Source organism: Notolepis coatsorum, assembly GCF_963971535.1.
Source record: "Notolepis coatsorum genome assembly, contig: SCAFFOLD_222, whole genome shotgun sequence".
Classification (NCBI taxonomy): domain Eukaryota; kingdom Metazoa; phylum Chordata; class Actinopteri; order Aulopiformes; family Paralepididae; genus Notolepis; species Notolepis coatsorum.
Genome location: NW_028172536.1, coordinates 213785 through 228654, shown reverse-complemented (window position 1 = coordinate 228654; position 14870 = coordinate 213785). Strand labels below are relative to the sequence as shown.

Genomic DNA, 14870 nt, shown 5'->3' with positions numbered 1-14870 from the left:
GACTATACCACCAGTCTTCTGTAGCACCTCGCGCTCGGGGTGCACTGGAGTCGATATAGCCGTTAGCAGCATGCTAATTATACCGTCACGCTGCTACTATAACCCGATATCTATGGACGTCAGTCCTGGGGCTCAGTGTCTCTTACTCACGCACTATCACGGATACTCCTATGATAACCCATCGCTCGCTCCGGCGGGGTTCTCTGGTGGTTCTTTAACGGGGCTATTCCAAAGCACCTCCCGTTGTAGCTGCGACCGTTCACGGCTACATCCCAAGCTGAAGAGATCTTCCGGTTCTTCCTTCCTCCAGGTGACTTTTCCTTCCTCCTTGCCTTGTTGTAAGAAGGCTCCCGGTTCGATTCCCACTCCTCCTGGGCAGCGTGTTGATGTGTCCTTGAGCAAGACACTTAAAGGTCAACCTCCACGTTGTATTTTTGTTCAATAAACAATGTGGACTAGGCCAACAGTGACTTTCATGAAGAATTGGAAAAAAAAGTATTGAAATTGACCCAGTTTTAGCGTTTTTATCAAAACATTTTGTCTGCCCAACACAATCACCACGCACGTGCATATTTTAATCAATGGTTCATAACGTGCGCGTGTAATGTCGTCACAACAGGTGTTGGTCACCAGGGGGCTCTGTGAGTCACAGGCAGTAGCAAGGAGGCGGAGCATTATTTCCGGCGTTGGGTGCATGATGCGCATGCGCTGTGATCACACCAGGCAGCCAACGCCGGAAATAATGCCGTTTTGAGCAGTTTATAAAAAATATTTAAAATGTTTATTAGCAACGCAGAGCTTTCAAACCATCCCGTATCTCTGTCCGAAACCCTTGTGCAACTGTGAGTACATTTGAAATGTCTCTGTGATACTTGTATAACGAACGGTTCGGCCAGAACCAGTCCTTCATGGTAAATCTAGGTTGGTTTCCTATTAAGGAGCAAGTGACTGTGGATTCACTCGGTGCATCAGTCACGAAAGGGGCTATGATGAGCTTGGCAAGCCAGAGTAAAACACAGTTTTCATTCAATCAATAACAACATTAACCAGACTCTCGTTGTGTCTATTATGCTAACGCTAACGTTACCTCATTGTGTCTATTCTACAAGCTTTAACGTTATCTAGCCTCTCGTGTCTATCTGCTAACGTTAGCATTAGGCTAACTAACGTTACCACTCGTCCCTAACCCCAACAACAAGCGTAACTAATCAGCGATCTTTTTGTCAGACTAAACTCTCCGCTCGGTGGCAAATTGTGTTGATGTCGGTTTTGTTTCATCAATAAATGAGGCAGAATACACAGTGACTGTATCCTTTTTTATTGCACTTGTTTCGTGCTGCAAACATACATAAGACGTCCTACGCGAGACATTAAAGATGGCGGCGTTCTGTTTTCGTTCAGACTCTCCAGACAGTGACGCGTCTCTCTTCTGACCAATCAGTGGTCTGCAGTTTTTCACGTGACATTTCTGGAGCTCTCATGCTGATCACCAGCAGCCCCGCCTCCCCACACGGAGACAAACTGAGTACTTTATTTTAGTGGAAAAGCAACATTAGATTCGGCTCATTGATATGCACCTGTGTCCTGTTGTGACGTCGGTGTTTGATAAGCTTTTTTTATTCGCGCGTGCATGTTATTCGTGCGTGGACCTTTTTAACTCTTTCAGAGTGGCATTTCCGGTGTCAAATGGAAAAAAATAAATAATGAAATTATATACCAATGATGTAAACTACCCATAATTGATCAGTAGGGTTTAAGCTGGAGGTTGGCCTTTAACCCCTAATTGCTCCTGATGAGCAGGATGGCACCTTGCATGGTTGCCTCCGCCATCAGTGTGTGAATGAGTGAATGTGAGGAACAAAATATGTTAAATCGAATGCGCTATATAAATGCACCATTTACCATTTAAAGTAAACAAATATTTTGGATACATTTTTTTATTTTTATTTTATTCTACAGTGTAAACAGCAGCAGTGTGTGTGTAATAAGTGTGCTTGTGTGGTGTGTAAGTCACTTAAGATGCTTTTGTGTGTCTGCTCATGTGATCATTTAGAGTCTGTCTGTCAGTAGTCTGTTTGCCCGGTGGAAGTGCATCCTTTTCAGACGTCCCCCCCATAAATAGCAGTGTGTGTCTATGTCTGTGTGTGTATGTCTGTGTGCAATTGCGTATGTGTTTATTTTCATGCATGTGTGCTTGGTGTGCATTTGTTTCGTTTGTCCTTCATCCAGAGGAGCGATACACGTGGCTGCTGGAGCCCAGGGATTTGAAAGGCAACACTGGGCGACTCTACCTGGTAGCGAGACCCATCGTGGGCCCAGGAGTCGCATCCATCAACGCCAGTCTAACCATTACCGTCGTTGCTTCCCATTGCAAATACTGGAATGAGACAGACTTGGATTGGAGTGATAATGGTTGCATGGTAAGTGCTGTGATTCTGTCTGTTATTAAACACATACAGATACTTTTATCACATCTTCTGTATATACCGTATACAGTATATATTAGGGCTGTCCCCGACTAAGGATTTGGATGGTCGACTATGATTGGCCAAAATTTGCTGTTAGTCGACTATCGGTCGACAAAAAAAAAGTATAATATTTAAAAAAATATATTCTTATTTTTATTTTTTATTTTTATTCATTTTTTATCATTCCATTTGGGCAGTGGGGGTGCTTAATGTCTGAAGGAGTCGACTGAAGGCTTCTTGTCCTCTGCAAAAGCATGAAATTGGTCCACTGATGGATACATCTTGATATTTGTCTAGTCTAGTGTGTTCATTAGATGGGTAAAATCCTCTTTCAGTGCCTCTGTGCCTGTTTTCGTAGGCAGTTAGCCTCTGTTATGCGTGCCATTAGCGTTAGCCATGCTTCTAGGCCTCTTTTCTTTTGGAAAGAATGATAAAAAAAATAATAATAATAATAATAAATAAATTATAAATCTTTTTTTTTTTATCTTTTTTTTTACTAAGAGGTTGGCTAGTCGATTACGGCTCCTTTCGACCGATTAGTCTACTAATCGACTAATAGGGGTCAGCCCTAGTATATATATATATATATATATATATATATATATATATATATATATATATATATATATATATATATATATATATATATATATATATATATATATATATATATTCTTACCGTATATCTATCCACCTGTCTGTACATACATGCACATAATACTATTACTACTAATAATAATAATAATAATAAATAATAATAATAATAATAATAATAATAATAATAATAATAATAATAATAATAATAATAATAATAATAATAATAATAATAATAATAATAATAATAATAATAATAATAATAATAATAATAATAATAATAATAATAATAATAATAATAATAATAATAATAATAATAATAATAATAATAATAATAATAATAATAATAATAATAATAATACATATCTGTAGATACTATATCTATATCTGTACATACCCCGCCCGTACCTACTCTTACTAGTTACGCTGCTGGCCAGTATGACTTACTACCATAGTGTCTTTATACCTGTATCACTGTATATATTGTTGTATATATGTTAAAGTTATGTGATGTATACGATTGCATGTAACTGTCTAACTGTTTCCACAAGAGGGCGCTATAGGCGGAGCTATTGACGCTGGCGCCAGGTAAGAGGGTATTTTTTTTAAAGGTTTATTTTTTGGCGTTTTTTATCGCTTTATTTCTACTGGGCAGTCCAGTAGAGAGAGACAGAGGAGGAATGGGAGACAGAGTGGGGGGAAGACATTCGGCAAATAACGACGGGTTCGGGAGTCGAACCCGGGTTGGCCGTGTCGCGGCTGAGCGCGCCGCTATGTGGTTCGCCACTGGGGCGCCCCAGGTAAGAGGGTATTTAAGGGATTGTTCCCTCCCTCCCTGTCTCTTCCCACCTACCTCCCACAGAGAGAAGGTCTCATGTACTGTGTACCAATGTGATAATAAACTACGCCGGTTAAAGGCTGAAGTGAGAGGACCTTGTCGTCATGATAAGTTATTGTCGCCCCATAGCCAACATCTGTCAACAGGTTATGGGCCCAGATCAGGCAGGGGCGAAATAATAAGGGTAGCAAGTTTAGCTAAAGTATAGGCTAGTTTAGCACCGGGAGCACCGCGTGGCTAAAGCTAAGCTAACGGAAGCTAAAGCTACGCCTACCATCAAAAGAGCAACATGGACCCCAACACGACGATCCTGCGCGTCAACAGGAAGCGGGGCACCGACCCCGCCGACGCGATGCTGCTGGCGTGCAAGCGGATCCGTCCGGAGAGCAGCGCGCAGAGCCCAGAGGAGGCGGCACCGGGGGAGACGGAGCCTGCTGAGCCCAATGGATGCGAGGTGGAGAACTCCGTCTTCAAACTCGTGGCGACCAAAGGAAGGAGCAAATGGCCCTCGTTCAACGGAAGAGCAGAGGACTATGAGCTCTGGGAAGAGCGAATGTTGTGCTGCCTGCACGGTGTGGGACTGAAGACAACGATCTTGACGGCCCCCATGGGAGAAGTAACGGTGGCCGCGCGAGCCCTGGACACCAAGCAAAATGCCGACGCATACTGTGAGTTAGCACCACTGCTAGACGACACAAGCTTGGGGCTGATATTCCACGACACTAAGGACAAAGGCAGAGAGAGCCTGGAAGTGTTGAGAGATCATTATATCGGACGGGGAAGACCCCGAATCGTACATAACACTAACCGCGCTGAAGAAGGCGCACACAGAGACTGTGACCGAATACGTCATCAGAGCTGAGCAGATCATTACGGCGCTTAAGAGTGCAGGAGAAGCACCAAGCGATGGACTAATGATGGCGATGGTTATGAGAGGACTACCGGAGCTGTACAAACCGTTCACACTACTGGTGACACACGGTTCAGCGGACATGTCGCTGGGAGAGTTCAAGGCCAAGTTGCGGAACTTTGAGGCCTCAGAAGACACACAACCAGTCGCCGCGGAGGCGGGAGAGAGGGTGCTGAAGGCCCGGGCGGCACCGAGAGAGAAGACCAGGCCCACGACGGAGCTGGCGTGTTGGCGATGCGGAGAAAAAGGGCATCGAAAAGATTGTTTGGTGTAGCTTCTGCAAATCCACGGGGCACACAGACAAAGTGTGTAGAAAGAAACGCGACCAGAGCGCACAGTACGCGCATGGACAAGATGGTGGCTGTGGACAAGATGGCGACGATGGTGGACGTGAGACAAGTCGAGACGACGCCCGGAGAGTAGCGGGACGAGAGGACTTCATCTTCGGGGCGCAGACAACGCAGCAGCAGCAGGCCCAAAGGAAGGGGCTGATCGTGGACACAGGTGCGTGGTCCCACGTCATCAACCACAGGAATCGATTCAAGAACTTTGACAACACCTTCGAGCCGGAGAGACACAGCATGGAGCTGGCAGATGGGAAGCGCACTTACGGGTTGGCGCAAGGGAGAGGAGACGCACAGGTATGCCTCATAGACAGTGATAGTTTTTAGTTCATTGATCTAGTACAATATCTTATGTATCTGTGCACCTATTGTCTCCCCCATGATGCAAGCTGTAGCCTGGGCGTCTCTCAGTCTGACCTGCTGACCTCGTGGATGTCTCCTTCCACACACACCCATTAACACACACAGGGCCCCCTGTACATCCTGATCACGCGCCTCACACACACATCCTCCTCTTCCGACGCGCACACGCACACACACTCACGTACACACACGCGCACACCTCTCCCCCACTCAGCTGTCGGGGTGAGATTTGTTGGGGTGTTGTTCGAGACTAGGGATTTCTCCTTGCCTACATCTGGAACCCATTAGCCCCCCTTCTGGAACAAGCACACACACAGACAAGCACACACACACACACCACACACACCCATACATACACACACAGATACATACACACACACACCCCTCCCCTTCTCTCTCTGTCCAAGAGGGTATAAATGACATGTAATATGATGTATTCTTTCCTTCTACTGGTGTGCGAGGGATGAGCCCATGGGCTGCAGGAGGAGGGTGGCTGTTCTCTTCTCTGTGAAATAAAAGCTCTGTTTGAAATACTCTGTCGTTCCGTGAATCTTTTGGTCGACTGGTCCATGACCATATCAATTCAAGAACTCACGAGGGACAGGTTATCCCTTACAAATGGAGGTTCCAAAGTGAGAATTGATGTGGGCCAGCCGCAACCAGGGACGGAACGAGGAATGGAGACACGGAGGAGAAGACGATGCAAAAGATCCAGACATTTACTACCAGCTGTCTGCAGCGCGTCTGAACCAGGGATGAGATACCAGCAGCAGCCCCTCAGACGTCCGTGACCAGACCACCAGACGACCAGGTGACAGGCAGGAGGAGACGAAGGACAGACGGGCCAGGATGAAGAGAGGCAGACCGGAGGAGATGGCAGCTGAGCGGCAGAGGCCGGAGATGAACACCGCAGCCAGGCACCGCAAATCATCGACAGCAGCCAGGCACCGCAAATCATCGACAGCAGCCAGGCACCGCAGATCATGGACGACAGGCAGATCATCCACGACGAGAACTGGGGAAGCGGCAGCAGGAGAGACACTGAGCTGAGCTGGAGAGACGGTGGGCCAGCTGGCGAGAGGTGGAGGGGACAGTCCAGAGACACTGAGGAGGCAGCAGACCAGAGGAGACACTTTTGTCTAGGGGGCCGCACCCTGGAACGGGGACCAACTCAGGAAGAGGCCCTTGCCCTCTAGAAGACGGGGCCGACCCAGGATGGGCGGTGTACTGTAACAGAGGGAAGGTAGCGCCCTGATGGACGTTGCGTGTGCCTGAGTAAGGGGGGTCCCACAGGGGTTACGTATATCGTCTGAGAAAGTTGCAAATCTGTGTTTCTCTCTTTCTTCTCTCTCTCTCTCCCGCTTCCCCCCCCCTCCCTCTATCTCTCTCTCTCTCTCCTCTCCTGGGCCCTCATTCATCAACGTGTTCTACGCACAGATTTGTGCTTACCCTGTGCGTACGATCATTTCTAAGCAAAGAGTGGGATTCATCAATTTCAACTTGAACTTGACTCCGTGCTTACGTCTACGCACAGGTCAGACCATGCGTACCTGGCGCCCAGTGGTAGAATATATTATTACAACAAGGAAATGAGCTTCTGTGCATAATAACACTGGCATGTTCTGTACGAACCGTAGTTCATTATAGTTCATTGTAAAATAGCAACAGTAGTGTAATTATGGTCAAAACCCTATAAATAGCATTTGGAATAATAGATCTTTCTCTCAGAATGAATGCAGCATGGTTTATATAGCGTTATCGGAATATACGGGGTGTAGGCTACTGACTGACTGCGCTCCGCGTAGCTTGATTGATTGATTGATTGAAAAGTTTATTAACAGATTGCAGAATGGGTACAGTACAGTACAGCTCAGTACATACAATTGTTAATTGGGGATGCAGACCAGAGAAAGACTTTCGTCTTGTTTACATCAGGGTCCCCCATTTTCAATTCATCATAAATCATAAAGCTCAACACGTTATTATTTTGCGCAGACCGCAGAAACACGGGAACGTTTTGATTATATTTAAAAGGCTTTACGTTAAACGAAACAAGTGGAATTTCGAAGCTGTAAGCAGAATACAAGTCATATGAATATAGTGTTCTTCCCCTTTTTTACTGTATAAGAAAGAATAGAAAACGCATTGCAATGACACCAGATAGTGGACAGACTATGTATATGATGGGATTCAAGTTCATGTATTGAAAGGCAGGCTACATCATACATGCAGTGAGATTCATTGTTCTTGTATATGCTCTCGTATTATTGTTTATATAGGCTACCCAATACTGACATCAAAATAGATTGTAGTATGCCTCTAGAAATCATATGCAGCAGGTAGAAAATTGACGGGAGATCCATCGCGATTTGGAATAAAATTGAGGAGAACTTTAATCCCTGGGTATTAATCAAACAACACGGGAAAAGGCAGTCATATTCCAGCGCGGTCTTTATTAGCCGACAACAAAATAGATGCCTCTAAAAATCATATAGCCAATCGAACACAACTAATAAAGGCATTCATATTACAGCACGGTTATAATGACACACAACCAATGCCAAACAGTGGTCAACGAACGGTCTTTATTAGTATTTTGAGCTGTCCAGGCAGAATTGCAGCAATGGTTTTAGGGAGCCGTTGATATCTGACATGAATCCCGACTTCCCTGTGCGTACACTGGTTCTACATTCCGTGCTTACGTGTGGAAATAGAACATGTTCTACGCACACATTGATGAATGAGGGCCCTGGTGTTGTTATCCCGTCTGGTATTAGGTGTGATGCATGTAATGGTTGACAATCGACGGGTACAGATCCATCAATGAACTGTTGTGTTTGACATATGGATTTAATGTCAAAAAGGGGGATTGATAGTTTTTAGTTCATTGATCTAGTACAATATCTTATGTATCTGTGCACCTATTGTCTCCCCCATGATGCAAGCTGTAGCCTGGGCGTCTCTCAGTCTGACCTGCTGACCTCGTGGCTGTCTCCTTCCACACACACCCATTAACACACACAGGGCCCCCTGTACATCCTGATCACGCGCCTCACACACACATCCTCCTCTTCCGACGCGCACACGCACACACACTCACGTACACCCACACGCACACCTCTCCCCCACTCAGCTGTCGGGCGTGATTTGTTGGGGTGTTGTTCGAGACTAGGGATCTCTCCTTGCCTACATCTGGAACCCATTAGCCCCCCTTCTGGAACAAGCACACACACAGACAAGCACACACACACACCACACACACCCATACATACACACACAGATACATACACACACCCCTCCCCTTCTCTCTCTGTCCAAGAGGGTATAAATGACATGTAATATGATGTATTCTTTCCTTCTACTGGTGTGCGAGGGATGAGCCCATGGGCTGCAGGAGGAGGGTGGCTGTTCTCTTCTCTGTGAAAAAAAAGCTCTGTTTGAAATACTCTGTCGTTCCGTGAATCTTTTGGTCGACTGGTCCATTACCATATCAATTCAAGAACTCACTAGGGACAGGTTATCCCTTACAACAGTGAGGGGCGCCGGTGTACAGTGACGTTAAAGATCGCTCTCTACATACCCTCGTTCCCACAAGAACTATTCTCTGTAAAATCTGCTACTGCGAACGGTGCCAAAGTGTTCTTCAATGAAGGTAAAGATGTTCTTGTAGAGCCTGACGGTACGCGATTTAACATAGAGGTGTACAAGAGAATGTATTATCTACAAACAGAGTGTAATGACAACGACAAGTGTAATAATAATGATATGTGTAATGTGACTGTCAGTCACGATATTCAGACATGGCATGAGATCATGGGTCATTGTAATTACGAGGATTTACTGAAACTGCAAGCAGTGACAGAAGGCATGCACATTAAAGGTGAAAAGCGTAGACCTGACAAAGAATGTGAAGTGTGCATAAAGGGGAAGTTCACTCAATCGAGAAACAGAAGTCCCACAGAAAAAGTAAAGGTACCACTTGCGCTAGTTAACACAGATCTAGCCGGTCCAGTAAGCAACGAGTCCATAGGTGGCTTTAGATATGTACAGTCTTTTGCATGCACTCATCTGTGTTTGTTAGGTTTTAGTGAGTTTTTCCTTACCTTCGCGTGGGGTATGTCTGGGAGTGCTTGCATTCTTTCATTTATTTGCATTTATTTTAAATTTGTTGGACCTTATGGTGTTCTTGTTCTGTTCTTGACTTATTGTTATGTTTCTTCTTGACTTGTTTAAAGAAGACGTGTACGGCCCATGGGGACATTAACGTGTGTTGTCGGGCCTTACAAATAAATTTGATTTGATTTTACAGATGTGTGTACAGGGGCAGTGTTTGTTTACTTTCTCAAAGCAAAGAGTGACACACTCCGGAGAAATTCCTGGCAGACGTAGCCCCCTATGGCAACATAAGATACTTGAGGTCCGACAACGGAACCGAGTTCACAAATAGAGAGTTCCAATCACTGTTGAGAAGGAACAAGATAAGACACGAGACGTCATGTCCGTACTCCCCACACCAGAACGGCGTGGCAGAGAGGGAAGGACGTACTCTTTTCGAAATGGCTAGGTGTAAGCTAATAGCTGGTGACTTACCTAAGAGTCTATGGCAGTATGCGGTACAAGAAGCCGCTTACACCAGAAACAGGTGTTTTAATAAGCACACGGGCACCACCCCATATACAGCACTGACAGGAAAGAAATGTAATCTAGCTAGAATGCACGAATTTGGATCAGTGTGTTATGCTTACCAGCAGGACAGAGGAAAGCTCGAGTCCAGATGTGAAAAAGGACTCTCTGTAGGGCACGACAAAGGAAGCCCCGCTTTCCTAGTCTATTATCCCGGTAAAGGGAAAGTGCAAAAACACAGGCTAGTCAAATTTGTCACAAAGTCAACATGTTAGGATGAGACACAGACAGAGGAGCCAGAGCTGGACTCCAGAGTAAGGTGTGAAGAAACAGAGACACCTCAGCCTAGTGTACTTAGCACAGTCGTGCAGACAGACAGTCAGCAACCCCCAGAGGATGATGACGAGGAGCACCCGAGGGTGACGTCACGTGCCTCATGCAGTGGGAGGTATCCCTCACGGGAACACAAACCCCCAAAGTATCTGAAAGTCTATGCCCGGAGAGAAAGTGACAAGGATGACAGTACACTTACCAGCATTTATTACTGCTACAGAGTAGTGAGTGGAGTACCTCAGACCTTTAAAGAGGCGATGGTGTCCCCTGAATCAAGGAAATGGGAGAGAGCAATGGATGAGGAGATGAAGTCCCTAGAGGACAACCACACCTTTACTCTAACCAAGTTACCAGAGGGCAGACAGACAGTGGGAGGAAAATGGGTGTACTCAATCAAGGAGGGTATTGAAGGCCACGACGAGTACAAAGCCAGGTTTGTAGCTAAATGTTTAAATACAGAAGGAGGGTACTCCATGTTTAAATACAGAAGGAGGGTAGCTACATGGTTATACAGAAGTGGATTCAATGTTTAAATACAGAAGTTGATCAATGTTTAAATATAGAAGTGGGTCAATGTTTAAATACAGAAGAGGATCAATGTTTAAATACAGAAGTGGATGATTTGATCATCGCAGCAGACAACACTAGAAACCTAGAGCAGGTGAAAAGTATGCTCTCCACCAGATTCAAAATGAAAGACCTAGCTAAAGCATTTTCTAGGCATGGACTTCGAACAGTCTGCCAGTTGTGTAAAAATATCCCAGAAGAGATATGTGGAGAAGATCCTGAAACGTTTTGACATGCAAGAATGTAGGACAAGGGAAACACCATGTGATCAAAAACTAGACTACCAAGAGGATGCTCAGAAATTGACAGATGTAAAAATGTACAGAGAAGCTGTAGGTAGCCTCATTTATTTGACAACATGTACTCGCCCTGACCTATGTTTTGTAGTGAGTAAATTGTCACAGCATTTTGCTGACCCCACAGAGGAGCACTGGATTACAGCAAAACATGTTTTTCGTTATCTCAAAGGTACAGCAGATAAACAGCTTTGTTTCAGAAAGAGCAGCGAGGGCTTAGGGCTTAAAGCCTACAGTGATGCAGATTGGGCGGCAGACACCACAGACAGAAGAAGTACCACAGGGTATTGTGTGAGTTTGAACACAAACAGCTCACTGGTTTCGTGGAAAACAAAGAAGCAGCCCACAGTGGCACTATCAACTTGTGAAGCTGAATACATGGCTCTAGCTATGACAATACAGGAATGTATTTATCTAGAACTACTGCTCGAAGGAATGGATACCTATGTATATAAGAAAACTGTTGTTTATGAAGACAACCAGGCAACCATTGCAATTGCGAGAAACCCTATGTGCCGACAGAGGTGTAAACATGTGGATATAAAATATAATTTCATCAGATCTGTCATCAGGGAAGAAAGGATGACACTTGTTTATTGTCCGACAGACGACATGGTAGCAGACGCTATGATGAAGCCTGTTTCCAAACTGAAATTGAGAAGATTTGCAGAGGTCATGTTTGGTGTGTAAATATTGCCTGTTATGTAGTATTGACTGCCATATTCTTTTTGATGCTCTGAGCTGTACTATTTTCTTTGAAGATTGTTTTTGAAAAAGTTGTACAGTATACAAGACAGCCGTAAGTGGGAGTGTTAAAGTTATGTGATGTATACGATTGCATGTAACTGTCTAACTGTTTCCACAAGAGGGCGCTATAAGCGGAGCTATTGACGCTGGTGCCAGATAAGAGGGTATTTAAGGGATTGTTCCCTCCTTCTCTGTCTCTTCCCACCTACCTCCTACAGAGAGAAGGTCTCATGTACTGTGTACCAATGTGATAATAAACTACGCCGGTTAAAGGCTGAAGTGAGAGGACCTTGTCCTCATGATAAGTTATTGTCGCCCCATAGCCAACATCTGTCAACATATTAATACTACAACTCTGTAGTATTCAGTGGGTACTCACCCCTGCCCACTTTGACAACCTAGGATGGCTTAGAGTAGACGACAGAGTACAACAACTTGCAATGGGCCTGGTCTACAAGATACACTACACGACCAAGGTACCCATGTACATGTCAAAATACTTCCCAAAGGTCAGTGAATACCACGATCACAACACCAGAGGGAGCTCCACAAATCATGTTAAACCCAGATTCGGCTCAAATAAGGGACTAAACACGTTTCGCAATTATGCCACATCAATGTGGAACGCCCTACCCAAAGCTGTAAAGGAATGTGGATCACTACCCACTTTCAAAACCTCTCTCAAGGGACACCTACGGGAGACTGCAATTCAACACTGGCCCCTGTAAATATCCTAACCCAACCCCCTCCAATGTACAGTCATTTACCTAGTATGGTTTTGTCAATAGTTCAATGTACAATTGTGTTTGTTTGTACAGTGTCTCCCCCCCCCCCCCCTCAATGTACAGTGTTACTTGTTTATACAGTGTGCCCCCCGCCCCCCCCCCCCCCCCCAACCACCTCCAATGTAAATGACCCAGTATGGTTGTCAATATCCCAATGTACCCAACCCCCCCCCACCCAACCTCCTCCAATGTACAGTTTCTACGTCAAATGTATATACTCCCTTTTCTTGACTCCTTCTGTATCACAAACAGTACTGTATTTGCAAATCTGGTATGTCATAAATGTATAGATGTAGCAGTACTGACTATCTGTATGTCATGTATGTCATATATGTCTATATGAATTGAAAATGGGGGACCCTGATGGAAACAAGACAAACGTCTTTCTCAGGTCTGCATCCCCTTAACAATTGTATGTATTGAGCCGTACTGTATTGTACCCATTCTGCAATCTGTTAAATAAAGTTTTCATTCATTCATTCATTCATGTACATACATCTGATTAGCACTACACCCAGTAATACTAATTTATATAATATGTTATACCTGTCACAGGGTGGTGGTGTACATAGGACCCAATAGCAGACAAGTGGAGACGGCAGCAAGTTCAAGGGTTTTAATGACACAAGACTAATAAACAGAACAAGGAACAAAGCTAACTAAACAAAACCTCAGTGACAACTGGAAGAGGGGAAAAAGTAACACAAACACAAACTCTAAGTACTAACATGGGGAACACTTACTTGACAACATGGAACTTGAAACATGGAACGAGCAACATAGACAGACTAGTAGAGACAATGGGCCACTTATTTTGTTCTTAACTAGCATTTTTTCTTATTTTGTTTTCAAAATGGGATTGAGCAATGTTTTCTTATTCTTGCTTCTCTCTTAGGCAAGACTACATTTTAAGAGTGGTCGAGAGCACTCTTACCCAGATAAGAAACTCTTACCCAGATGAGAAAAAGAAAAAAAAGCCTACCATTGGTCAATTTCCCCCAAATACGACATTAAAAACCCAGAACTTATTGCGTGTCTCTCTCTCTCTCTAGGTTGGTTTTCGGACCACGCCGTTCATCACCCAGTGCCTCTGTAACCACTTAACATTCTTCGGGAGCTCTTTCTTCATCACTCCTAACCTCGTCGATCTCTCGAGGACCGCAGAGCTCTTCAGTACCTTTGCCCAAAACCCTGTGGTCCTGTGCTTTGTGGGAGCCCTGTTTGCCGTGTATCTCCTGGTAGTCTTGTGGGCACGCAGGAAGGACATCCAGGATACAGCCAAGGTACAGTATATCTCAACACAAGAGCCAGTGATTTATCTGTGTATTATTTACGTGGTGACATGTTCAGAGAGACTGGATATCTCTAGCATCTTGAATCAATTGTGTGTAAACCTTAGCTCCATTAAGATTTCCCAGTGTGATGTAGGTAATTTGTTCATTAAGATGCCCCAGTGTGATGTAATGTATTTTATGATGCTCCAGTGTGATGTAATGTGTTCATTAAGATGCCCCAGTGTGATGTAATGTGTTCTCTAAGATGCTCCAGTGTGATGTAATGTGTTCATTAAGATGCCCCAGTGTGATGTAATGTGTTCATTAAGATGCCCCAGTGTGATCTTTACTCCCTGGTGCCAGCGTTATTGACAATTTTCACGATGTTTGCAGACCCATTGTATATTCTATATTATAGCTGTGGAGACAATAGTATGGCTCATTTGACAGGCACTATTTATAGTCCAACATGGACAAACCAGTTAATTTCTACATACTTTCGTTTGTGCGCTATTCCACGCTAAACATCGCCCTGTTTCAAAATAATCCAGTCTCGTTTTCTAGATAGTGAGATATGACGTGTTATATGCATATGCTCGCCTGAAACGTATATTATTTCCAAATCAAAGGTATATACCATATTAGATGTTTCTTCACAAAATCATCAATTTTTACGAAGCTGCGATCGTTACCAAAAGCATGTTTTAGGTTTGGTAAAATACGACGCT

General features: G+C 44.4%; 1 protein-coding gene across 1 annotated transcript in view; it reads left to right on the top strand.

The window, feature by feature from the left end:
- The window catches only part of LOC311247709 (polycystin-1-like protein 2), a gene marked incomplete at both ends in the record, with an annotated part of 216415 nt that overhangs the window by 19582 nt on the left and 181963 nt on the right, over positions 1 to 14870 (top strand). Inside the window, 2 exons of the mRNA XM_084338717.1 lie at positions 2230 to 2420; positions 13921 to 14151. Coding sequence (XP_084194843.1) covers positions 2230 to 2420; positions 13921 to 14151 — 422 coding nt within the window. The remainder of the gene's footprint in view (positions 1 to 2229; positions 2421 to 13920; positions 14152 to 14870) is intronic.